This window comes from Osmerus eperlanus, chromosome 5 (assembly GCF_963692335.1).
Source record: "Osmerus eperlanus chromosome 5, fOsmEpe2.1, whole genome shotgun sequence".
NCBI lineage: Eukaryota > Metazoa > Chordata > Actinopteri > Osmeriformes > Osmeridae > Osmerus > Osmerus eperlanus.
Window position 1 is genome coordinate 5,592,204 of NC_085022.1, and position 19,594 is coordinate 5,611,797.

General features: G+C 50.6%; 2 protein-coding genes across 2 annotated transcripts in view; one reads left to right on the forward strand and one right to left on the reverse strand.

Moving 5' to 3' along the window:
- The first annotated feature begins 3,237 nt into the window (after positions 1-3,237).
- hsf4 (heat shock transcription factor 4) lies at positions 3,238-9,995 on the forward strand. Its single transcript, XM_062462870.1, has 12 exons — positions 3,238-3,619; positions 4,784-4,892; positions 5,093-5,220; positions 5,534-5,658; positions 6,614-6,689; positions 7,547-7,614; positions 8,402-8,501; positions 8,644-8,765; positions 8,950-9,138; positions 9,436-9,544; positions 9,657-9,722; positions 9,871-9,995. Exons 1-12 carry the CDS (start codon positions 3,494-3,496, stop codon positions 9,928-9,930), a joined length of 1,278 nt encoding a protein of 425 aa, XP_062318854.1. The 5' UTR covers positions 3,238-3,493; the 3' UTR covers positions 9,931-9,995.
- A 4,725-nt stretch (positions 9,996-14,720) lies between these two features.
- bcar1 (BCAR1 scaffold protein, Cas family member) overlaps positions 14,721-19,594 on the reverse strand; it is a 29,113-nt gene continuing 24,239 nt past the window's right edge. Inside the window, 8 exon segments of the mRNA XM_062461377.1 lie at positions 14,721-15,915; positions 16,084-16,170; positions 17,349-17,885; positions 17,887-18,252; positions 18,255-18,494; positions 18,496-18,555; positions 18,557-18,568; positions 18,804-18,908. Of these exon segments, the coding sequence (XP_062317361.1) occupies positions 15,400-15,915; positions 16,084-16,170; positions 17,349-17,885; positions 17,887-18,252; positions 18,255-18,494; positions 18,496-18,555; positions 18,557-18,568; positions 18,804-18,908 (1,923 nt within the window). The 3' untranslated portion in view covers positions 14,721-15,399.

A 19,594-nucleotide genomic window follows, 5' to 3' on the forward strand; every position in this document is an offset into this window, starting at 1 on the left:
ACCCCCCTTTACTTCTCTCTCCTCCTTCTCTCATCCCCCTTTACTTCTCTCTCCTCCTTCTCTCACCCGCCTTTACTTCTCTCCTCCTTCTCTCATCCCCCTTTACTTCTCTCCTCCTTCTCTCACCCCCCTTTACTTCTGTCTCCTCCTTCTCTCACCCCCCTTTGCTTCTCTCTCCTCCTTCTCTCATCCCCCTTTACTTCTCTCTCCTCCTTCTCTCACCCCCCTTTACTTTTGTCTCCTCCTTCTCTCATCCCCCTTTACTTCTGTCTCCTCCTTCTCTCACCCCCTTTACTTCTCTCTCCTCCTTCTCTCACCCCCCTTTACTTCTGTCTCCTCCTTCTCTCACCCCCCTTTGCTTCTCTCTCCTCCTTCTCTCATCCCCCTTAACTTCTCTCTCCTCCTTCTCTCACCCCCCTTTACTTTCTCGTCCTTTTATCCCCTCCTCCACCACTTGTACTCTCCTTTTGGTTTTTCTCTAATCCTCTCCTCCTTTCTCCCCACCCACATTCAAACACATGATGCCTACATCCAGATTACACACATAGGCTGGAACACACACACACACAGGCACACAGGCACAGACACACAGAAGCAGAAATAGGTTCTTGATAGAGAATACTTTGTTTATCTGCTTTCTGTAGCCATGCTGACAGTCATGTGGAAAATTTGTATCGTCTAACTGTAGCATCAACTCCTAGAGCATCGTTTTTCAAACTGGGGTACACGTACCCCTTGGGGTACGCAAACTCTCTTCAGGGGGTACGCAAGAAAAAATCCCTAATGACGGGTAATGCAATGTATTTACTGTAATTTGACGATCTAATAAATGTTTTTTGTTCTGTTTTGCTCTGTTCTATAAACTTCAGATGCGTTGATGATTGTTTCAATTGCGTGCTTACTACCAATGTTCAGTGCACAATTGTCAAATTTACATATTCAATTAGCCCTGTTTTTAACAGAAGCCATATTTAAATATGTTACTAACAAGTGGGCAGGCTGATTTGGTGGAGGTCTAATCCCTCCTCCTGTATGTTTGTACCAGCCAATTTCTTTTGCAATTTTCCAATTAATGGATTTAGATGAACTGAAGTTCAGGAGGAAGATACCGCACCAAGACTCCTCCTTCGCTTCAATCAGCTCATACACATCAGCCCAGTTAAAGCAGGCAGGAACTCCCCGTTCTGTATAAAGTCTCTTCCGTTCCTCTGGTCCTTGTGCTAGCATGTTATCGTCACCCTCCCAGCCTTCCCTTTCTTAAATATGTATGCACCCTTCACATCATTCATTCCTGTGCATCCCAGTAATCACTCTCGTCCCTTCAGGACCCTAGGCTTGGCTCTGCTACCAGCCTCTACCAAACTGCATTAGGCTTGGCTCTGCTACCAGCCTCTACCAAACTGCATTAGGCTTGGCTCTGCTACCAGCCTCTACCAAACTGCATTAGGCTTGGCTCTGCTACCAGCCTCTACCAAACTGCATTAGGCGTGGCTCTGCTACCAGCCTCTACCAAACTGCATTAGGCGTGGCTCTGCTACCAGCCTCTACCAAACTGCATTAGGCGTGGCTCTGCTACCAGCCTCTACCAAACTGCATTAGGCGTGGCTCTGCTACCAGCCTCTACCAAACTGCATTAGGCTTGGCTCTGCTACCAGCCTCTACCAAACTGCATTAGGCCTGGCTCTGCTACCAGCCTCTACCAAACTGCATTAGGCTTGTCTCTGCTACCAGCCTCTACCAAACTGCATTAGGGTTGGCTCTGCTACCAGCCTCTACCAAACTGCATTAGGCTTGTCTCTGCTACCAGCCTATATCAAACTGCATTAGGCTTGGCTCTGCTACCAGCCTCTACCAAACTGCATTAGGCTTGGCTCTGCTACCAGCCTCTACCAAACTGCATTAGGCTTGGCTCTGCTACCAGCCTCTACCAAACTGCATTAGGCTTGGCACTGTTACCAGCCCTGCTTCAATAAAAGCATATCATTATTCAATCGCTGGTGTGATACTGAACTCGTGAATTGGTTAATTTCAAAATGCACAACGCATGACCAAATAAAGTTTTGCCTTGCAGACTAATTTAACGATTTTTTTTACAAGCCGCTATGCACTGTATGCCTGATGTGAAAGCAGAAGAGTTTTTAAATGTTTCAAACAGTTAGGTCATTGTTTTGTTGTTTGTATTACATTATTGTACCATATATATTCTATAATATGACTATATCAGATGGGGGTACATGGTGGACTATATTATTTAAAATGGGGTACGCCGATTATAAAGTTTGAAAACCCCTGGCCTAGAGTGTCAAAATTGGAGGTCGGATGATGACAGTGTAAGGTAATAATGGAAACGAGCACAAGTGGAACACAATACACTTTGCACTGGCATCTCGCAGAGAGAAGGTCGTGGGTTGGAGGCCTGTGGGTGCTCAAGTGGGCCATATCCCGGTTTTCTACATTCAATTCTATTTATATACTTTGCATACTTCAGCATTCTACTGTGCCAAGTGTTCTGAAAGTACACAAGGTGGTGATGGTTAACAATGAGCTGAAGGAGCATTCGAGTTCCATGAAAAGTCGTTCCGGGGAGTACAAGTTCCAAGGATTTCCCTATTTATCTTTCTCTCCTTCTACTTGCATTCTCTCTCAGTGTGTCTCTCTCTTATCGCTTTCTATTTCCATCTGTCAGATACAAAAGGCTGAAATACATCTAAATGCTATTACTATTGATTTCCTGCCAGGCATTGGAGAAACAAGTAATTGTTGTCATTTAACTTTTTGTGAAAACTAATTTCCCCTTGAAGAGCACTAGATGGCGCAAATGTTTGAAAAACCACCTCCTTGAGATTGGTTGGTTGGCCCATTCCATTTTTCTCTCTCAATCTCATTCTCTCTCTCTCTGTCTTTCTCTCACCTTCATCATTGTCTCTGAGTATCTCAAGAACACTGTAATCTGTCCAAATATATTGGCTCCTAAAGGCATCTGCATGTCCATAAATTTGCTGTGTGTGTGTGTGTGCAGATATATGTATGAACAGTCACACACACACACGCGCACACACACACATACACACCTCTGTGTAAAGAACGGTGTATGGGCCTTCTCTGTGTGACAGCAGGCATTATGCAGGTCTTTGTTCTGGCCTCTATTGTCCCAAACTGGCCCCTTTGTTGGCCGGAGGGCAGCAGTGATGCAGGCAGGTTTGTGCTGACGGGGACCTGTGGGGACGACAGGGCTGGACCAGGACAGCTACCACAGAGACCAGCCAGGGACGGAGAGAGACTGGGAGAGACGCCACCAGGAGGACTGGGAGATACGCCGTCAGAAGGGCCGAGGACAGAGGAACGAAGAGGAGAAAACACCCCAAGCTAAAGACACACAGAGAGAGAGAGACAAGCAGAACCTGAGAGATGGAGTAGAATCCCAAACACACACACACACACACTCTCATACAAACACACTCTCTCAACTTTCTGCCGTGCCTGTGGCTTGGCCATGCAGGAGTCTCCAGGCTCTCTGGGGGTGGACGGGGGCTATGGCAGCAACGTGCCTGCCTTCCTCACCAAGCTCTGGACGTTGGTGGAGGACCCAGACACCAACCACCTCATCTGCTGGAGTGCTGTGAGTAAACCTGGAGCTGGGGAGCCTGGGGCTGGGGAGAGAGCCTGGGGGCTGGGGCTGGGGAGAGGGCCTGGGGGCTGGGGAGAGGGCCTGGGGGCTGGGGCTGGGGAGAGGGCCTGGGGGCTGGGGAGAGGGCCTGGGGGCTGGGGCTGGGGAGAGGGCCTGGGGGCTGGGGGCTGGGGAGAGGGCCTGGGGGCTGGGGAGAGGGCCTGGGGGCTGGGGCTGGGGAGAGGGCCTGGGGGCTGGGGGCTGGGGAGAGGGCCTGGGGGCTAGGGGCTGGGGGCTGGGGGCTGGGGGCTGGGGAGAGGGCCTGGGGGCTGGGGGCTGGGGAGAGGGTCTGGGGGCTGGGGGCTGGGGAGAGGGTCTGGGGGCTGGGGGCTGGGGGCTGGGGAGAGGGCCTGGGACCTGGAGCAGGGGATTTTCCATTGTAACGGTCTATTCATATTAGGCCAAGTCAGGTTTCTTCTTAGTCAGTTCATACATTGTCCGTTTCAGACACTTGTAAATGTGTTGGTAAATGTGTTGGGGTCAGATGGCCGAGCGGTTAGGGAGTCGGGATATTAATCAGAAGGTTGCCGGTGCAAAATGACGTTGTGTCCTTAAGCAAGGCACTTCATCCTACTTGCCTTGGGGAGAATGTCCCTGTACTTACTAAATGTAAGAATCCTGGTGGGGATATAAATGGTGATACGTTCCTACGTATCATTGAGAATGTTTTTGAAGAAAAGTTAACATCAGTGTTGTTCTATATCATTGTATGTATTTGATCTCTTACACATGAATTACACATCTATTACACACCTATAACACATGTATTACACATCTATAATACAACTGTTACACATGTATTACGCATTACCCTAGATTACAGTTCTGTCAAATCTGTCTCAGTACTCATCCAGCACTAAGCCAAACGCAGGCCCTAGAGAAAATAGCCTTGATTATCGTTCCAGGTTGGTTAGCCCTAGAGGGGCCTGTGGTTGGTCTTGGGCAATATCTCCTAGAAAAAATCCTTTTGTGGTTTTGGGTTGAACCTACAGGTTAAATGGTCGGAGTTAGACAGAACAGGTGTCTTAAAGAAGCAGTCTTAGTCAAATGTTTCACATAGAGTCCTTGAGTAGTCCGATTGGAGGTTTCTGATGTTCTGTGCGATTCTATCCTCAGACTGGTACCAGCTTCCATGTGTTCGATCAAGGGCGATTCGCCAAGGAGGTTCTGCCCAAGTACTTTAAGCACAACAACATGGCTAGCTTTGTTCGACAACTCAACATGTGTGAGTTTCCCTTTCTTCTCCACTCCTCTCCGTTCCTCTCTCCTTCTCTCCGCTCCTCTCTCCTTCTCTCCGCTCCTCTCTCCTTCTCTCCGCTCCTCTCTCCTTCTTTCTGCTCCTCTCTCCTTCTCTCCGCTCCTCTTCCCTCTCCTCCTCTCCTCTGCTCTGCCTGGGTGTGTAACGGCCGCGTGTGTCCCCTGTAGATGGCTTCAGGAAGGTGGTGAACATTGAGCAGAGTGGGCTTGTGAAGCCGGAGAGGGACGACACAGAGTTCCAGCACCTTTACTTCCTCCAAGGGCACGAACACCTGCTGGAGCACATCAAGAGGAAAGTAAGGAACGCACGCGCACATCTACTGGCATACACACACACACACACACACACACATACACACATACATACACACATCTACTGGCATACACACACACACAAACATACGCACAACAACTGGATGGCATAAACAAACATCTTCTCGCACAAACACACGTACATCTACTGACATACACACATCTACTGACACACACACACACACACACACACACACACACACACACACAACATACAGAACATTGAACACACACAAACCCATTGACCATACCCATCTATGCTTGTGTGTGTGTCCATGTGTGTGTGTGTGAGAGCAGGTTTCCATTGTGAAGAGTGAAGAGACCAAGCTACGGCAGGAGGACCTCAGTAAGCTGCTGTATGAGGTCCAGGTGCTGAGGAGCCAGCAGGAGAACATGGAGTGTCAAATGCAGGACATGAAACAGTGAGTCACATACACCTAGATATTTGTCATTTAAATGTATATTTTATTATTATTATTATTTTTTAATTATTATACTTTTTTTTTTAATAATCGTCACAAGCTGGGGAGAAAAGCCTTTCTGTGACTATGCAGGGCCCTGAATACTGGCCACCAGACGTCTGACAATTCCTCTTTACTTTTGTGGTAGATGTTTGGGTTCCCAGTGGACAGGTTTAAGGTTAGAGCCTACCCCATAACAAAGCTACACATGAAACAGTCATCTTAAAAATCTACGCTCAGTGAGGAAAAGTCCTTTTACTGTGGTCATTGTGTGGTCACTGGGTTGGTCTATTGTGTATTGTCTCCATTGTGTAGTTGAAGAGAACATTCAGCTGCTCACCTGACCGCTGCAGCTCATAATAGTGTCAGGTGTGTCAGCCAGGTGATTCCACAGGTGCTGCAGGATGTGTGAGACAGCATTATCTACCCCTCACACACACTTATCAGGGAGAACACACACAATCTCCAACAGATGGTCCAGGTGCTCAACTGAATGTCAACAAGTTAATCTGCTAACCATCGTGAGCCAGCGTTGAAACAGTAGATTACTGTCCAAACTGTGAAAACACACGCTAATCCTTCTATTCCCCCTATTTCCTCTCTCCTCTTCTTTCCACCCTTCTTTTCATCTTTTCTTCTCTCCCATCTCTTGTCCGACTCCTCTTCTCCCCCCCTCTTCTCTCACCTCCCTTCCTCCCTTCTCCTCTCCCTCTCTCCCATCCCTCCCCTCTTCTCACCCTCCTCCCTCCCCTCTTCTCACCCTCCTCCCTCCCCTCTTCTCACCCTCCTCCCTCCCCTCTTCTCACCCTCCTCCCTCCCCTCTTCTCACCCTCCTCCCTCCCCTCTTCTCACCCTCCTCCCTCCCCTCTTCTCACCCTCCTCCCTCCCCCTCTTCTTGCTCCGCCTGCCCCCACAGACAGAATGAGGTGTTGTGGAGGGAAGTGGTCTCACTGAGGCAGAACCACACCCAGCAACAAAAGGTTATGAACAAGGTAAGAAGGTGTGTGTGTGTGTGTTTGTGTGTCTGTGTGTGTGCTGTATGAGAATGTCCTGTATGTAATCAAAGGGATTTAGGAGTAACCATCCCCTTCTGACTTAAATGCCCTTCTCTGGCTCTCAGGCATTACAGTAGGTGACGTCCCTCTGAATGTGTGGAACAGTAAATAGTAGAGAGAGAGAAAGAGGGGGTTGGAGAGAGAGGAGAGAGAGAGAGAACGAGGGGGTTGGAGAGAGAGGAGAGAGAGATATGGAGGGGGGGGATGGAGGAAGGAAGGTAGGGGCGGTGGATGGAGGAAGGTAGGGGGGGGGTGGATGGAGGAAGGTAGGGGGGGGTGGATGGAGGAAGGTAGGGGGGGTGGATGGAGGAAGGTAGGGGGGGGTGGATGGAGGAAGGTAGGGGGGGTGGATGGAGGAAGGTAGGGGGGGTGGATGGAGGAAGGTAGGGGGGGGTGGATGGAGGAAGGTAGGGGGGGTGGATGGAGGAAGGTAGGGGGGGGTGGATGGAGGAAGGTAGGGGGGGGGTGGATGGAGGAAGGTAGGGGGGGTGGATGGAGGAAGGTAGGGGGGGTGGATGGAGGAAGGTAGGGGGGTGGATGGAGGAAGGTAGGGGGGGTGGATGGAGGAAGGTAGGGGGGGGGTGGATGGAGGAAGGTAGGGGGGGGTGGATGGAGGAAAGTAGGGGGGGGGTGGATGGAGGAAGGTAGGGGGGGGGTGGATGGAGGAAGGTAGGGGGGGGTGGATGGAGGAAGGTGGGGGGGGGTGGATGGATGGATGATGAGAGGAAGGGACATGTCTCGGTAGCATTGAGGTGGGCTGCTGAATCATGTTGTGTTTTTTTCCTCTCTAAAAGCTGATTCAGTTCCTCTTCAGTCAGATGCAATCCAACCCACCCAGCCCTGTGGGAATAAAGAGAAAACTGTGAGTACGCACACACACACACACACAGCGGTTAACACTCCTGGTCACAATAGTAAGCGGAACACACAAACACAGCAGGGCAGAGGGGAGGGTCAGCTGGCTGGATCAGCTGATTGCCAGAGCACAATCCCTGCTACTGTGAATGGACGCAAGTGCTGAATCAGACCTACCACACACTAAGCCCTTCGCACGCACACACACACACACACTCACAGTCACATACACACACGCACACATGCATGCACACACACATACACGTACGCACACAAACGGTGGTACACACACACACACATACTGGTACACGCACACATTAACACACACACACACAAACATACACGGGTACACACACACACTGAACTCACGCACATACCCTGGAACACACACACAATATCCCTACCCTACTGAACCTAAGCGCATGACTGTTCTGTGTGAGAAATGCTTCGTCAGCTCTGTGGTGCGTGTGAACAAGCAGGGTATGATTGGATAGCTCACTCACATAGCTGAACACCAGGAAACCTCTCTGGACCTCACGCACCAAAACACACCTCACACACACACTTCCAAATACCTCAAACGATCTTATCATCTACCTCAACCTACCAAAACAAGTCATTCTAAACACCTTACCTCATATAATCCTGGATGTAAAGTCTGTCTGTTGCTTCCACCACTCACATCTCACCTCACACATTCTATACTTCAGTGGCTAGTATTTCCATAGATATAAAAACGCTATCGTCCGTGTATGTGTGGTTGTGTGTATATGTATGTGTGTGCATCACTCCAGGCCCCTGATGCTGGATGATGGCTCCTCCAGCCCACCCGCCCAAAAGTTCAGCCACACATCCCAGATGGACCCCCTGCAAGAACCTTTCTACATTCAGTCGGTAAGACACACACACACAGACACACACACAGATACACTCACTCACACACACAAACACACAGACAGACACAAAGGGAACCTCAAGTGACAGATGTGGTCCCTGGTCACCAGTCTGTGTACCTGCGGTGTTTGTGTCTCCACAGCCATCCACAGAGACAGCCTCATGCTCGTCTGCTGCCATGACAGGAGGACCAATCATTTCCGATGTTACTGAGATGTCCCAGCCCACCGTAATGGCCCTGCAGATGCAGACGGAGGAGAACAGGTGAGAAGCTGAGCTGAGCTTAGCTGGGCTGAGCTCAGCTCAACAGGACAGGACAATAAATATGTAGTATTGCATGATAACCATGACAACGTCCAAACATGTGGATGATGATTGGTGCGTGTGTGTGTGCGTGCGTGCGTATGTGTTTGTGTATGTGTGTTTATGTTTGTCTGTGTGTTCCCAGGGATAAGTGTATGATGCTGATCAAGGAGGAGCCGGTCAGTCCAGGTGTGCGGGGCCGCGGGGAAGCGGTCCCCCTGGGCTCCTGTGAGGTGTGCTCTGAACCCCCCGTCCTCCCTGTCGCAATGGTACAGTCCGTCCTGGAGGGCCGGGGATCTGGGGACCGCAGGAGCAAGAGACCTGCTCTGGAGAGGTACACACACACACACACTCACTCACACACACACGCACACACACACTCAATCACACACTCACAAACACACACACTCACTCACTCACTCACACACACACACACACTCACACACACTCACACACAAGCATAAGCATTGGTACATGATGATGATGATTATGAAGGTGTGTGTGTGGTCTTGTTTAGCTAGCCCCGTGGGGGAGTATAGGGTTAGAACTACATTAAGGGTTAAGGTTAGGGGTTAGGGACGAATACAGTCCTCACTAGGATAGTAAAACAAACCTGTGTGTGTGTGTTTAGGCCCGAGGTGTCTGATGCTGTGGAGAACGTGGACATGAGTCTAGAGGAGTTACAGCTTCTGCTGAGGACCCACCAGCACAGCGTGGAGCCTGGGACTGCTGTCATAGACGTGAGTACTCACTCACACACACACTCACACAGACGCATTCACACACCCATACAAAACGTGTTTGGTACAGACACACACATCTTGTTAACAGAACCTGGTCCATGTGTTTCAGCCTTTCACCTTCAACCTGCCTCTGACTGAATGGAACTTCTCTGAAATGGAGTCCAATCTCAAATCAGTGAGTCACACATGCACGCACACATGCACACACACACACACACACACACACACACACAAACCCACCTCTCTTGTTTATTGGCTGATGGTCGTAAATGGAGTGTTGTCGTCAGGGATCATCTGATGTGGAGTGTGTGTTTGTGTTCCAGTACATGTTCCAGAACCAGGAAGCTGAGGCCTTCAGCGGAGCTGGCTGTGAGGAGCAGTGACCAATCAGACCCCAGCCATCCCTGGTCGAGCTGGACTGACCAACCAGATGTCAGCGTTGTGCAAGGACTTTCCTCGGGACAACAAGACGGAGACCGAGAAACCCCAGAAGCACACGGACTGATTTACCCTGACTCCCCCCTCCCATCCCCCCCTCCCCTCCCCTCCCCTCCCCCCCTTCCCCCTTCCCCCCTCCCCTCACCAGTCCGCTGGGTCCCCCCTAGCAAGCACTTTAGCATGTGTGTGAGAGTTTCTGCTTGTGGAAATGATGTTTTATTCCTAACCTGGTGTATGAACGCCCGATTTTTACTATATTCTTATTTTGACAAAATACTTTATTTGTACTTCGGAGATTATATATATTATCGATAATGATGACGGCCACACCGATAGTGTTACTTCTCTTCTCTACGTTGTAGTGTGGGAGGTCAGGGAGATGTCGGATGATAGGCCTTCCATCTGGGAATCCACGAAGAAACCATGCATTGCTTTTTTGCACAATTTCAATCACTTATCATTCATCCTTAATGGTAAAACAGTGACTTTTCTCCCCAGAGGGGGGCGCTGTCTCTGTGAGCGTGCAGGGCGGCGTGTCACGCCTCCCAGCTCGCCAAGGTGGCTAGGGAGGCAGCAAGCAGACAGGAAGTAGACAGCTCAGGAGCAGGAAACTGAGAGGAAGTAGCTGTCAAGAACAGGACCGCCCCCGGGCCCCGTGTCAATACTCTAAAATGCACCCTTCCTTCATCTGCTTTGTAGAAGGCCACAAGCGTTCACCTCTACTCTATTCTAACTTGGGCTCAAGATGACCTCAAGGAAGGCAGGAAGGAAGGATGTTTAGAGTGTTCCAGTAGGGCCCCAGGCAGACTCCTAGAGATGCCTGCCATCCGGACGACACTAGACCTGATGATACCTGATGATGTGCAATATGATATACTAATAGATTAGTGAGAACTCACAAGGTTGCAATACATCACTGACCATAGGAATGTATGGAGAGACAGGTTAGACCAGCTGGTGCAACATCCTAGGCAGCACTAGGACAGGTTAGACCAGCTGGTGCAACATCCTAGGCAGCACTAGGACAGGTTAGACCAGCTGGTGCAACATCCTAGGCAGCACTAGGACAGGTTAGACCAGCTGGTGCAACATCCTAGGCAGCACTAGGACAGAGGATAGTCCAGCTGGTGCAACATCCTAGGCAGTACTAGGACAGGATAGTCCAGCTGGTGCAACATCTGCTTGTAACGGCTGTCTGCTGGAAGTCGCAGACGAGAGGCAACACTAGAGGGCGTATTACATGAAATTGCACTAAGAATGATCATTGTGTTCGATTTAGCGGAACTCATATAGATTTTAGTATTTATCCCTGTTTCTATGACGACTGAGACGTGCGTGTTTTGGTTTTCCAGGAGTGATATAAACATTCAGTTGCTGTTGCGTTCTCTTAATTTATTTTCTCCTTTTATCCATTTGCACTGGTAATGACCACATGTGTGACATTACATTCTGAGTGTGTCATGGTTGCACACTTGAAGTATTAATTGTGTTTTTGCAGAACCACTGCCTGCAGTATTTGCATATAAGAGTACATATAGGAATACTCCATCAACATCAAATGTTTAGTTGAAAATGCTGATGTATTCCATGTATGAGATAGACACACTTTGTTGAAAAAATAAATAAATAGCTAAAACTTTAAAAGAAATTAATCTTGCTTGAGTCTTCAGTTTGTGTTTGTCAAACGGAGAAGATACAAATGAGGAAATAATGTAATCATGAATTATGAATAATAAGGATGCCAGATATGAGTTTATACTCTGCATCGCCTCATGAGTGTTGTAGGCCATGAGTCTGTCACGTTACAAATCAACAATTAATTCCGAGTAATTTATTGGACAAGTGGCATTATAGAGCTGACATTTGGCGATAACAACACAGATGTTTACCTATCCGTGTATCATTCCACCCGCAAGCTAAGATTAATATGAACAATAAATGGAAACATACAAATACATGTAAAAGACAAGAAGACGGCCTGTGGTAGCGTGGTTACAGCCTAGAGCCTACCTATAGTCGACTATAGTCGTTTAAAGCAAGAAACATTTTGCGTTGCTTGGCTACAGTCCAGATTGAGCTGTTTTAGATTAGCCGAATATATTAAATAATCAAAATCATAATCCGCTTTGTTAACTAATAAATGGCGCAAGATTCAAGATCGCTTATACATAATTAGCTGGAAAGTAGTAGGCTGCTCTAAGAATCAGAAAGTGACATTCCACTGTCACTGAGCTGTCTGTATTGCTAAATAATTCTCAGAGGGCCTCATTATCTTGCACAACGTGTTTATGAGGGCAAAACATTTTCTCACATAAATCTTGCATAACATGGTAAATGCCTACCCCATCGGATTGTAACCAGGAGGAGCATCATCAGGCCACTAGCTGGCGCTGTGAGGTATATCTTACCCACCTATACGATTTTCAGATCTTTTAGTAATTTGTCGATTTGAGTTTTCTTTTCTTTCTGTTGGTATGTTTCTCTCAGTCTCAAACTAACACTTTGAACTAAGGTGATCAAGGTCTGTAGTAGCATCACAGGCACTCGACATAAAAGTCTGCCTGATCTATATAACAAACAGTTGATAAAGATAGCAGAATCCATCCTGTTTGACAGCACCCACCCACTGCACCTATATATTCAGACCTTGTCTTCAAATTTCCAACCAACAGACACAAACACTCCCTCAAGAACAATGTTTTCAATAAAAATTTTGTATTATTAAAATACAGAGTACTTTCGCTCTCTGGTTTGTTTTTTGTTTTTAATGTGTGTTTTTGGTGATATTGTTTCTATCTTTTTTTTTTTTTTTTTTACTGTTGCACAACAAATTGCCCTTATAGTGACTTAGCAAAGTTCTACTTTACTTACCTACATACAGAGTTGTATGAGACTGAATAACATTCCCGTCAGGCAGAAATAAATAATAATAATAATATTCTTGATGAACTGATTGAATAACTTATTCAGGGAGGACAGGATTGAGGAATGGCTCTGCTCTGTTAGAAACACCAGTTGGTCCAGGTCACCCTGCTCAGATCATCAACCCTCCATCTCTCTTCTCCTGACCTGTCCATTCACCATCCATCCATCCATCATCCACCCATCCACCATCCATCCATCCATCCATCATCCTTTCATTCATCCATCCATCATCCACCCATCCACCATCCATCCACCCATCCATCCACCCATCCATCCATCCATCCATCTTGCTTGAGTCTGTGTGAAGACTGGGCCACTACTGCCCCCTAGAGAAGAAAACAGCACAGCAGCAACAAGCACAGGGGTGTGAACTCTTTAACCCTTGTGCTGCCTTCGGGTCACATGACCCAAAGGTTCATAACGAACCATCGTTGTGTTTACTAAATTTTACCCAATACAAAATCTTTTAACCTTCGCAATGTGGGGGGTCTGAGACAGCCCAACGGTTAAAAGAAAATGCTTCACTTTGTTTTTGTATGCGGTAAAGCTGTCGCAATACGACGGTGGGTCACAATGACTGATGGGTCAGAATGACCCGAAGATAACACAAGGGTTAAAAAAAGAACATCTATTAAATACGTTCCTACATTTAAAGCTCCCTTAACTCCACCCCTGGGTCTTGTCTGGCATTGTCCAGCAGGGGGCAGTGATGGGTGATGAATCAGGCAACCACAATGAGACCTGAGGAACTCTGGAACAGAACAGGGTTCTAGAACACGGCCCTTAGTATTAAGTTCTGGAACCAGAACCTGAAAACCTTGTAGACCGTTGGAGAGAACAGGTTGTACCTACAGCTTTGTGTCTGGGTGGAGGAAGAGAGGGATCAGGTGGGATGAAGAGAGAAATGAAGAAGCCCTGTCAGGGCTGCACACACAGACTGACAGGGCGTGGTGCTTTTCAAGAACAAGTCGAGCAGAAATTCAGACTGACTCTTTAATCAAACAGCTGACTCATCTCATTTTTTAAACCGCTTATTTTTTCCACATACTGTGCTTGAATCTGTCCATTCTGGAGTCAGTGGAAGAGAGGAGAGAGGGATCTCACCCAATGAGGGGAGAGAGGGGTAGAGAGCAGTCTGGTAACGAGGGCGTTTTAATCATCAGACAGATACAATTAATCTCTGGGATTACCATCTCAGTGTCAGGTACTGTCCCTCCCCCAGCCTCTACCTGTCTCCCTCCCCCAGCCCCTACCTGTCTCCCTCCCCCAGCCCCTACCTGTCTCCCTCCCCCAGCCTCTACCTGTCTCCCTCCCCCAGCCCCTACCTGTCTCCCTCCCCCAGCCTCTACCTGTCTCCCTCCCCCAGCCCCTACCTGTCTCCCTCCCCCAGCCCCTACCTGTCTCCCTCCCCCAGCCTCTACCTGTCTCCCTCCCCCAGCCCCTACCTGTCTCCCTCCCCCAGCCTCTACCTGTCTCCCTCCCCCAGCCCCTACCTGTCTCCCTCCCCCAGCCCCTACCTGTCTCCCTCCCCCAGCCCCTACCTGTCTCCCTCCCCCAGCCCCTACCTGTCTCCCTCCCCCAGCCTCTACCTGTCTCCCTCCCCCAGCCCCTACCTGTCTCCCTCCCCCAGCCTCTACCTGTCTCCCTCCCCCAGCCCCTACCTGTCTCCCTCCCCCAGCCTCTACCTGTCTCCCTCCCCCAGCCCCTACCTGTCTCCCTCCCCCAGCCCCTACCTGTCTCCCTCCCCCAGCCCCTACCTGTCTCCCTCCCCCAGCCTCTACCTGTCTCCCTCCCCCAGCCCCTACCTGTCTCCCTCCCCCAGCCCCTACCTGTCTCTCCCCCTCAGGCTGAGATGAGAGCATGTCTACTATGAGACCCTCCACCTCGGAACCCCATCAGGACAGCGAAGCAGCTACATACATGTAACACGTATGCAGCACATAGGTACAACATACATACACGTCCTTAATCAATGCATTATAACAATAATGATAACAATTATCATATTCAGATCAATAATTACAGTATAGCAATAATAATAATAATAATCATGATGGGATATTGTCTAAAAACTACATTAGGTTTAATTTTTTTCCGTAAGATTTCAAAAACATATATATATATATATATAGAGAGAGAGAGAAAGTCTTTTTTCTGTCCCTATATCGAGAGTAGCTTCAATATGTACAGTGATTATTTTACAACCGATGGCCCAGCCCATTCAGGTAGGAGTCTCTACAGTAATAGGCCCAGGAGGGGACAGGGGACGGGGGGGAGTAGGGATGAGGCGTTTCTTGGAGGTTGGGAGGGTGCACATTGGATCCTCTGAGAAGGTCCGGTTCCAGAGAGGGGGCCGGGGGGGGGGGGCTGTGAGTCTGTAGGAGCCTCCAGTTCAGGGTGGGGGGGTGTGCCTGTGGCCCCTCCCCTCATCCCACCCGCCCCCCCCCCCCCCCCCCCCAGCGGGGTCTCCCACGGAGCGCTCCAGGGGCTCACATGGCAAGCAGCTGGCCCAGCACCATCCGGAACTGCTGCGTGGTGCCCGCCAGCTCCCGCACGCGCTCCGTCATGTCGCGGGCCGCGCCCGGGGACGGGTACTGCAGCGCCGCCGTCTTGGTGCTCACCACGATGTCCTTCAGTTTGTCGCACAGCGCGTTGCTGTGCTGCGCCACCCTGGACCGCACCTCCGGGGACTTGGCCTGGCGCGACAACGTGTCCCCGATGAACACCAGCTTGTGGGCGCTGAGGATGACGAACTTGCTGTGGGCCACGAAGATCTTGGGCGGCTGGTTGGAGGAGATGGAGGTGAAGAAGGCGTCGATGGCGTTGTTGAGCGTGGTCACGTTGGCCTCGCACTGCTCCGAGTAGAAGAGGAGGAGCTGCCGGTCGCCTGTGCACAGCCTCGACCTCTGACTGGAAGCCGGGTACTGGGGGGGCGGAGTCCAGCCCGAGATGTCGTTGTTGATTGGACGGCTGACTTCCTGCTCCAGGCGCTCAAACTGTTTCAGCTGTAACAGGAGGCAGGGAAATGTGATGTTACTGTAAGTTTAGAATTTTCCTACACACACCAATACATTGGGGTATATGAGCCTCTGGCAAGCCCTTTGAGACTATGGTTGTAAAAAGAGGCTCCATAAATACACTTGGATTTGACAACCACGCGTCTCCAGACCAACCTGCTGGTGCTCCAGATGGGGCTTGTGGCGGATGATGCTGCCCTTCTCCAGAAGCTGTTTCTGGTTCTTCTCAAACTCTTCTTTACCCTGCAGGACACGACACGGAGCAGAGGCTTAACGACACACACCAAGAGAGATGGAGGGATGGACAGATGGATAGGTAGATGGATAGATGGATAGGTAGATGGATAGGTAGATGGATAGGTAGATGGATAGGTAGATGAATAGATGGATAGGTAGATCTATAGATATATGGATAGGCAGATGGCTAGATAGACCAATAGATGGATAGATAGATCAATAGATAGATGGCTAGACAGATATCGGAAAAAATAGGACGATGGATGGATATATGAATGGATGGATGAATAGGCGGATAGATAGATACAAAAGATGGATGGATTTATGAGAGCTAAATGTATTGAACTGTCTCCACCAACTAGCTGCCATTTTATGAATTAAATCCACAACTCCAACCCAGAGCTTCTAACTCTGTACCTTTACTTAATTTAAGATTCGTATATGTTTAGTGTTTGCACCTCCCTGCCACAGTAAATTCTGTGTTTGTATAACATACATGGCGAATAAACCGAATTCTGATTCTGATTCTAACCCCACTAAGGACCCTCTGGTAGTGTTCCTGTCTGTCCACCAGAGGGCAGTGTGATCCTGCAGCACTGTGAAGCAGCTCAGGGAGCTGGGCTGGTCCCTGTTCCGGAGCTGGCTGGAGGTACTCTCACAGACACTGTGTGGCTTCCAGATAACTGCATATAACTGTCAATATTTGTGTTACGTTTTTTATCAAATAAAAAATGGTTAGTCAGTAAAAATGTCATTTTCAACGACTTTCACTGAAGGCTAGTGAATGAATTTGCCCACGGCAACTAGAAACCTAGCTACGTAACCCAGTGTCAGGTGGGACTCAGTCATTCTGTGAGTCTTGCTAGCATGCCGATACCTGCCCAGCAGCAGAGAGGGGGGTGGGGGGGGGGGGGGGGGGGGGGAGGAGAGGGGATATTTGTGGAGCATGTTGAGCAACATGCTTCCACATGCAGTAAGGAAGATGGATGATGATACCTGCAGCATTTGCATCACACGAGACAGAGTCTGTGTGTGTGTGAGTGCGTGTGTGTGTGTATGTGTGTGTATGCGTGTGTGTCCCACATAGGTTCTGGCTATGATCGAGATGCAGTCTAGGGACACTCCTTGTGAGCATGTGTGTGCGTGCAGGTGAGTGTGTGTGTGAGTGTGTGTGTGTGTGTTACCTGCAGGTGCACATAGTCATAGTCCTCCATCCAGCCCTCCTCCGTGGTCTCGTAGGGCCGGTCTGGGGTCTCCTCCTCCGACGTGAACTTGGGCGGGGAGGGCAGGGGGCGGGACTGGATGTTGGCTCTCTCCGGCGCCCCCGTCTGGTAGGCGGAGAGGTTGCTATTGGCCAGCGGCTCGGCGGCCTGGGGCAGAGGCGGCAGCGGGGGCTGCTGCTTATTGGTCCGTTTGAACAACAGCGTGGCGTTGCCATGGAGAAAGGACGCCAGCTGCTTGGTGTCATCCGGAACGCTCCGGGCGCACATGACCAGGCGGTCCAAGTCATCCTGGCCAGCGGGGGGCACAGTGAGGGCGAGGCTGGAGGGCAGCCAGCCCAGCGCATCCAGGGCCTGGCTGTGTCGGACCAGACCCTGGAACACCTCCTCCATCTTGGACACCTGGCGTCCCAGCTTGGCCTGCAGCGAGCGGTCGGTAGCCTGGGCGGCGTTGGCCACTGCGCCCCGGGAGAACTCCAGCAGGTCACGCACGGCCGCGCGCCACGCGCTCCACCGCCTGGCGAATGGCGGGCAGGCTGCTCTCCATCTGGGCGGGGCTTCGCCAGGCGCCGGAGATGAAGGACATGAGGAGGGAGACGGAGGACTCCACCCCCTGCTGGAGGCGGGACAGGCGCTCCATGGCCTGCTCCAGGTCCAGCATCAGGGGGGCGTGGCCGGGGGCGGGGCCAGACTCCCTGACGGGCACCATGTCCAGCGAGGAGGAGGAGAGGTTGCTGCGCGTGCTGCCCGTCGACGAGGCGGAGAGGCGCTTGAAGGAGTTGCTGAGCTCCTCGCCGCTCGCCGTTGCCGCGGCGTCGCGGACCACCTGGGGCGGGACGTCGTACACGTAGTCCCCAGAATCTCGGCGGCGGCGGAGGGGGCGGAGCGCTCCCGGGGGAAGTCGTACACGTCCTGGCTGGCCAGGGGGGGCGGGCCTCCCTTGCGCAGGCTGGCGGGGATGTCGTACACTTCCTGGTTGTCGTGGTTGGCGTCCCCGCGGCGCTTGCCGGTGAGGGGTGGGGGGGGTACGTCGTAGACGTCCTCGGGGATGGGGGGGTCGTAGGCCGCCTGGGGGTCGGACACGCCCTTCAGCTTGGCGAAGTGGGGGGGGCACGTCGTACGTCTCTTCTCTGATTAGCCCGTCTGGTACGTCCTTACTGACAGAGGGGGGGGAAGTCATACACCTGTGGGGGGGAGGGGGCAGGAAGAGGTAACATTAATATTCATTCTTATTTATGTTTTTTTTGATTGATTACTACTATTGATTCTAGCAGAATCAACACATGAACGGATCATGAAGACTCCCTGTCTCTGAGACACAAAGGCTCCTTGGGACTGATATCCTGTATAGGGATTTCCTATTGGTTGGGAGGGCAACACACTCAATGAGAGGCTCTCCTATTGGCCGTGAGGCCTCACCGTGTGCTGCGAGATGAGCTGGCTCTTGTCTGTGATTGGGGGGATGTCATAGATGTCCTGGCCACTAGGAGGGCCTTTCACAGCCATGGGGGGCGTGTCATACACCTGGGGGGGAGGGGCATGATGAGAAGACGCACACACATGCACACAAACACACAACATGATGACTTCCTCACTCAGCACAATGAAAGATGGAGACAATCAAAAACGCTTTCCTCTGCACTGTGTCAGGGGTACACACTCCATGTGGGCCGGTGCAAACACACACATATAAACACACACACACCTAATCACCATCAGCTAGCAGCTCTGTTTTGTGTGCGCAGGAGAGTCTATTGAAGAGCATATTAAACAGGAAGAACTAATTAAATCAAGCTTTGGAGGACCTGCTGGTTTAATCCTGGGTAATGTGAAATTTCGCTGGAGGAGGGGGGAGGGAGGGAAATGGGAAGGGGGGAAAAGGAGGGAGGGATGTAGGGAATGAGAAAAGGAGGGAGGAATTCTGCCCATTTTGTCCTCTAATCTCCTCTCTCCCATGGGGGCCCTCTTCTCTCTGCTGCCACTCCCCCCCCCCCCACCTCCCCCCCTCCCCTTCCAGCATGGGGCCAGACAGTGGAGTTATTGAGGTTGGGTCTGAGAAGAGGTCAAGCAGAGCACTGATACACACGATATGTGACACCCCCCCATCTTCCCTCTCTCTCTCTCTCTCTCTTTCTCTCTCTCTCTCTCTCCCTCCCTCCCCCCTCTCTCCCCCTCTCCCACACAGAGGAATGACTTCCTGTCTGACTCCC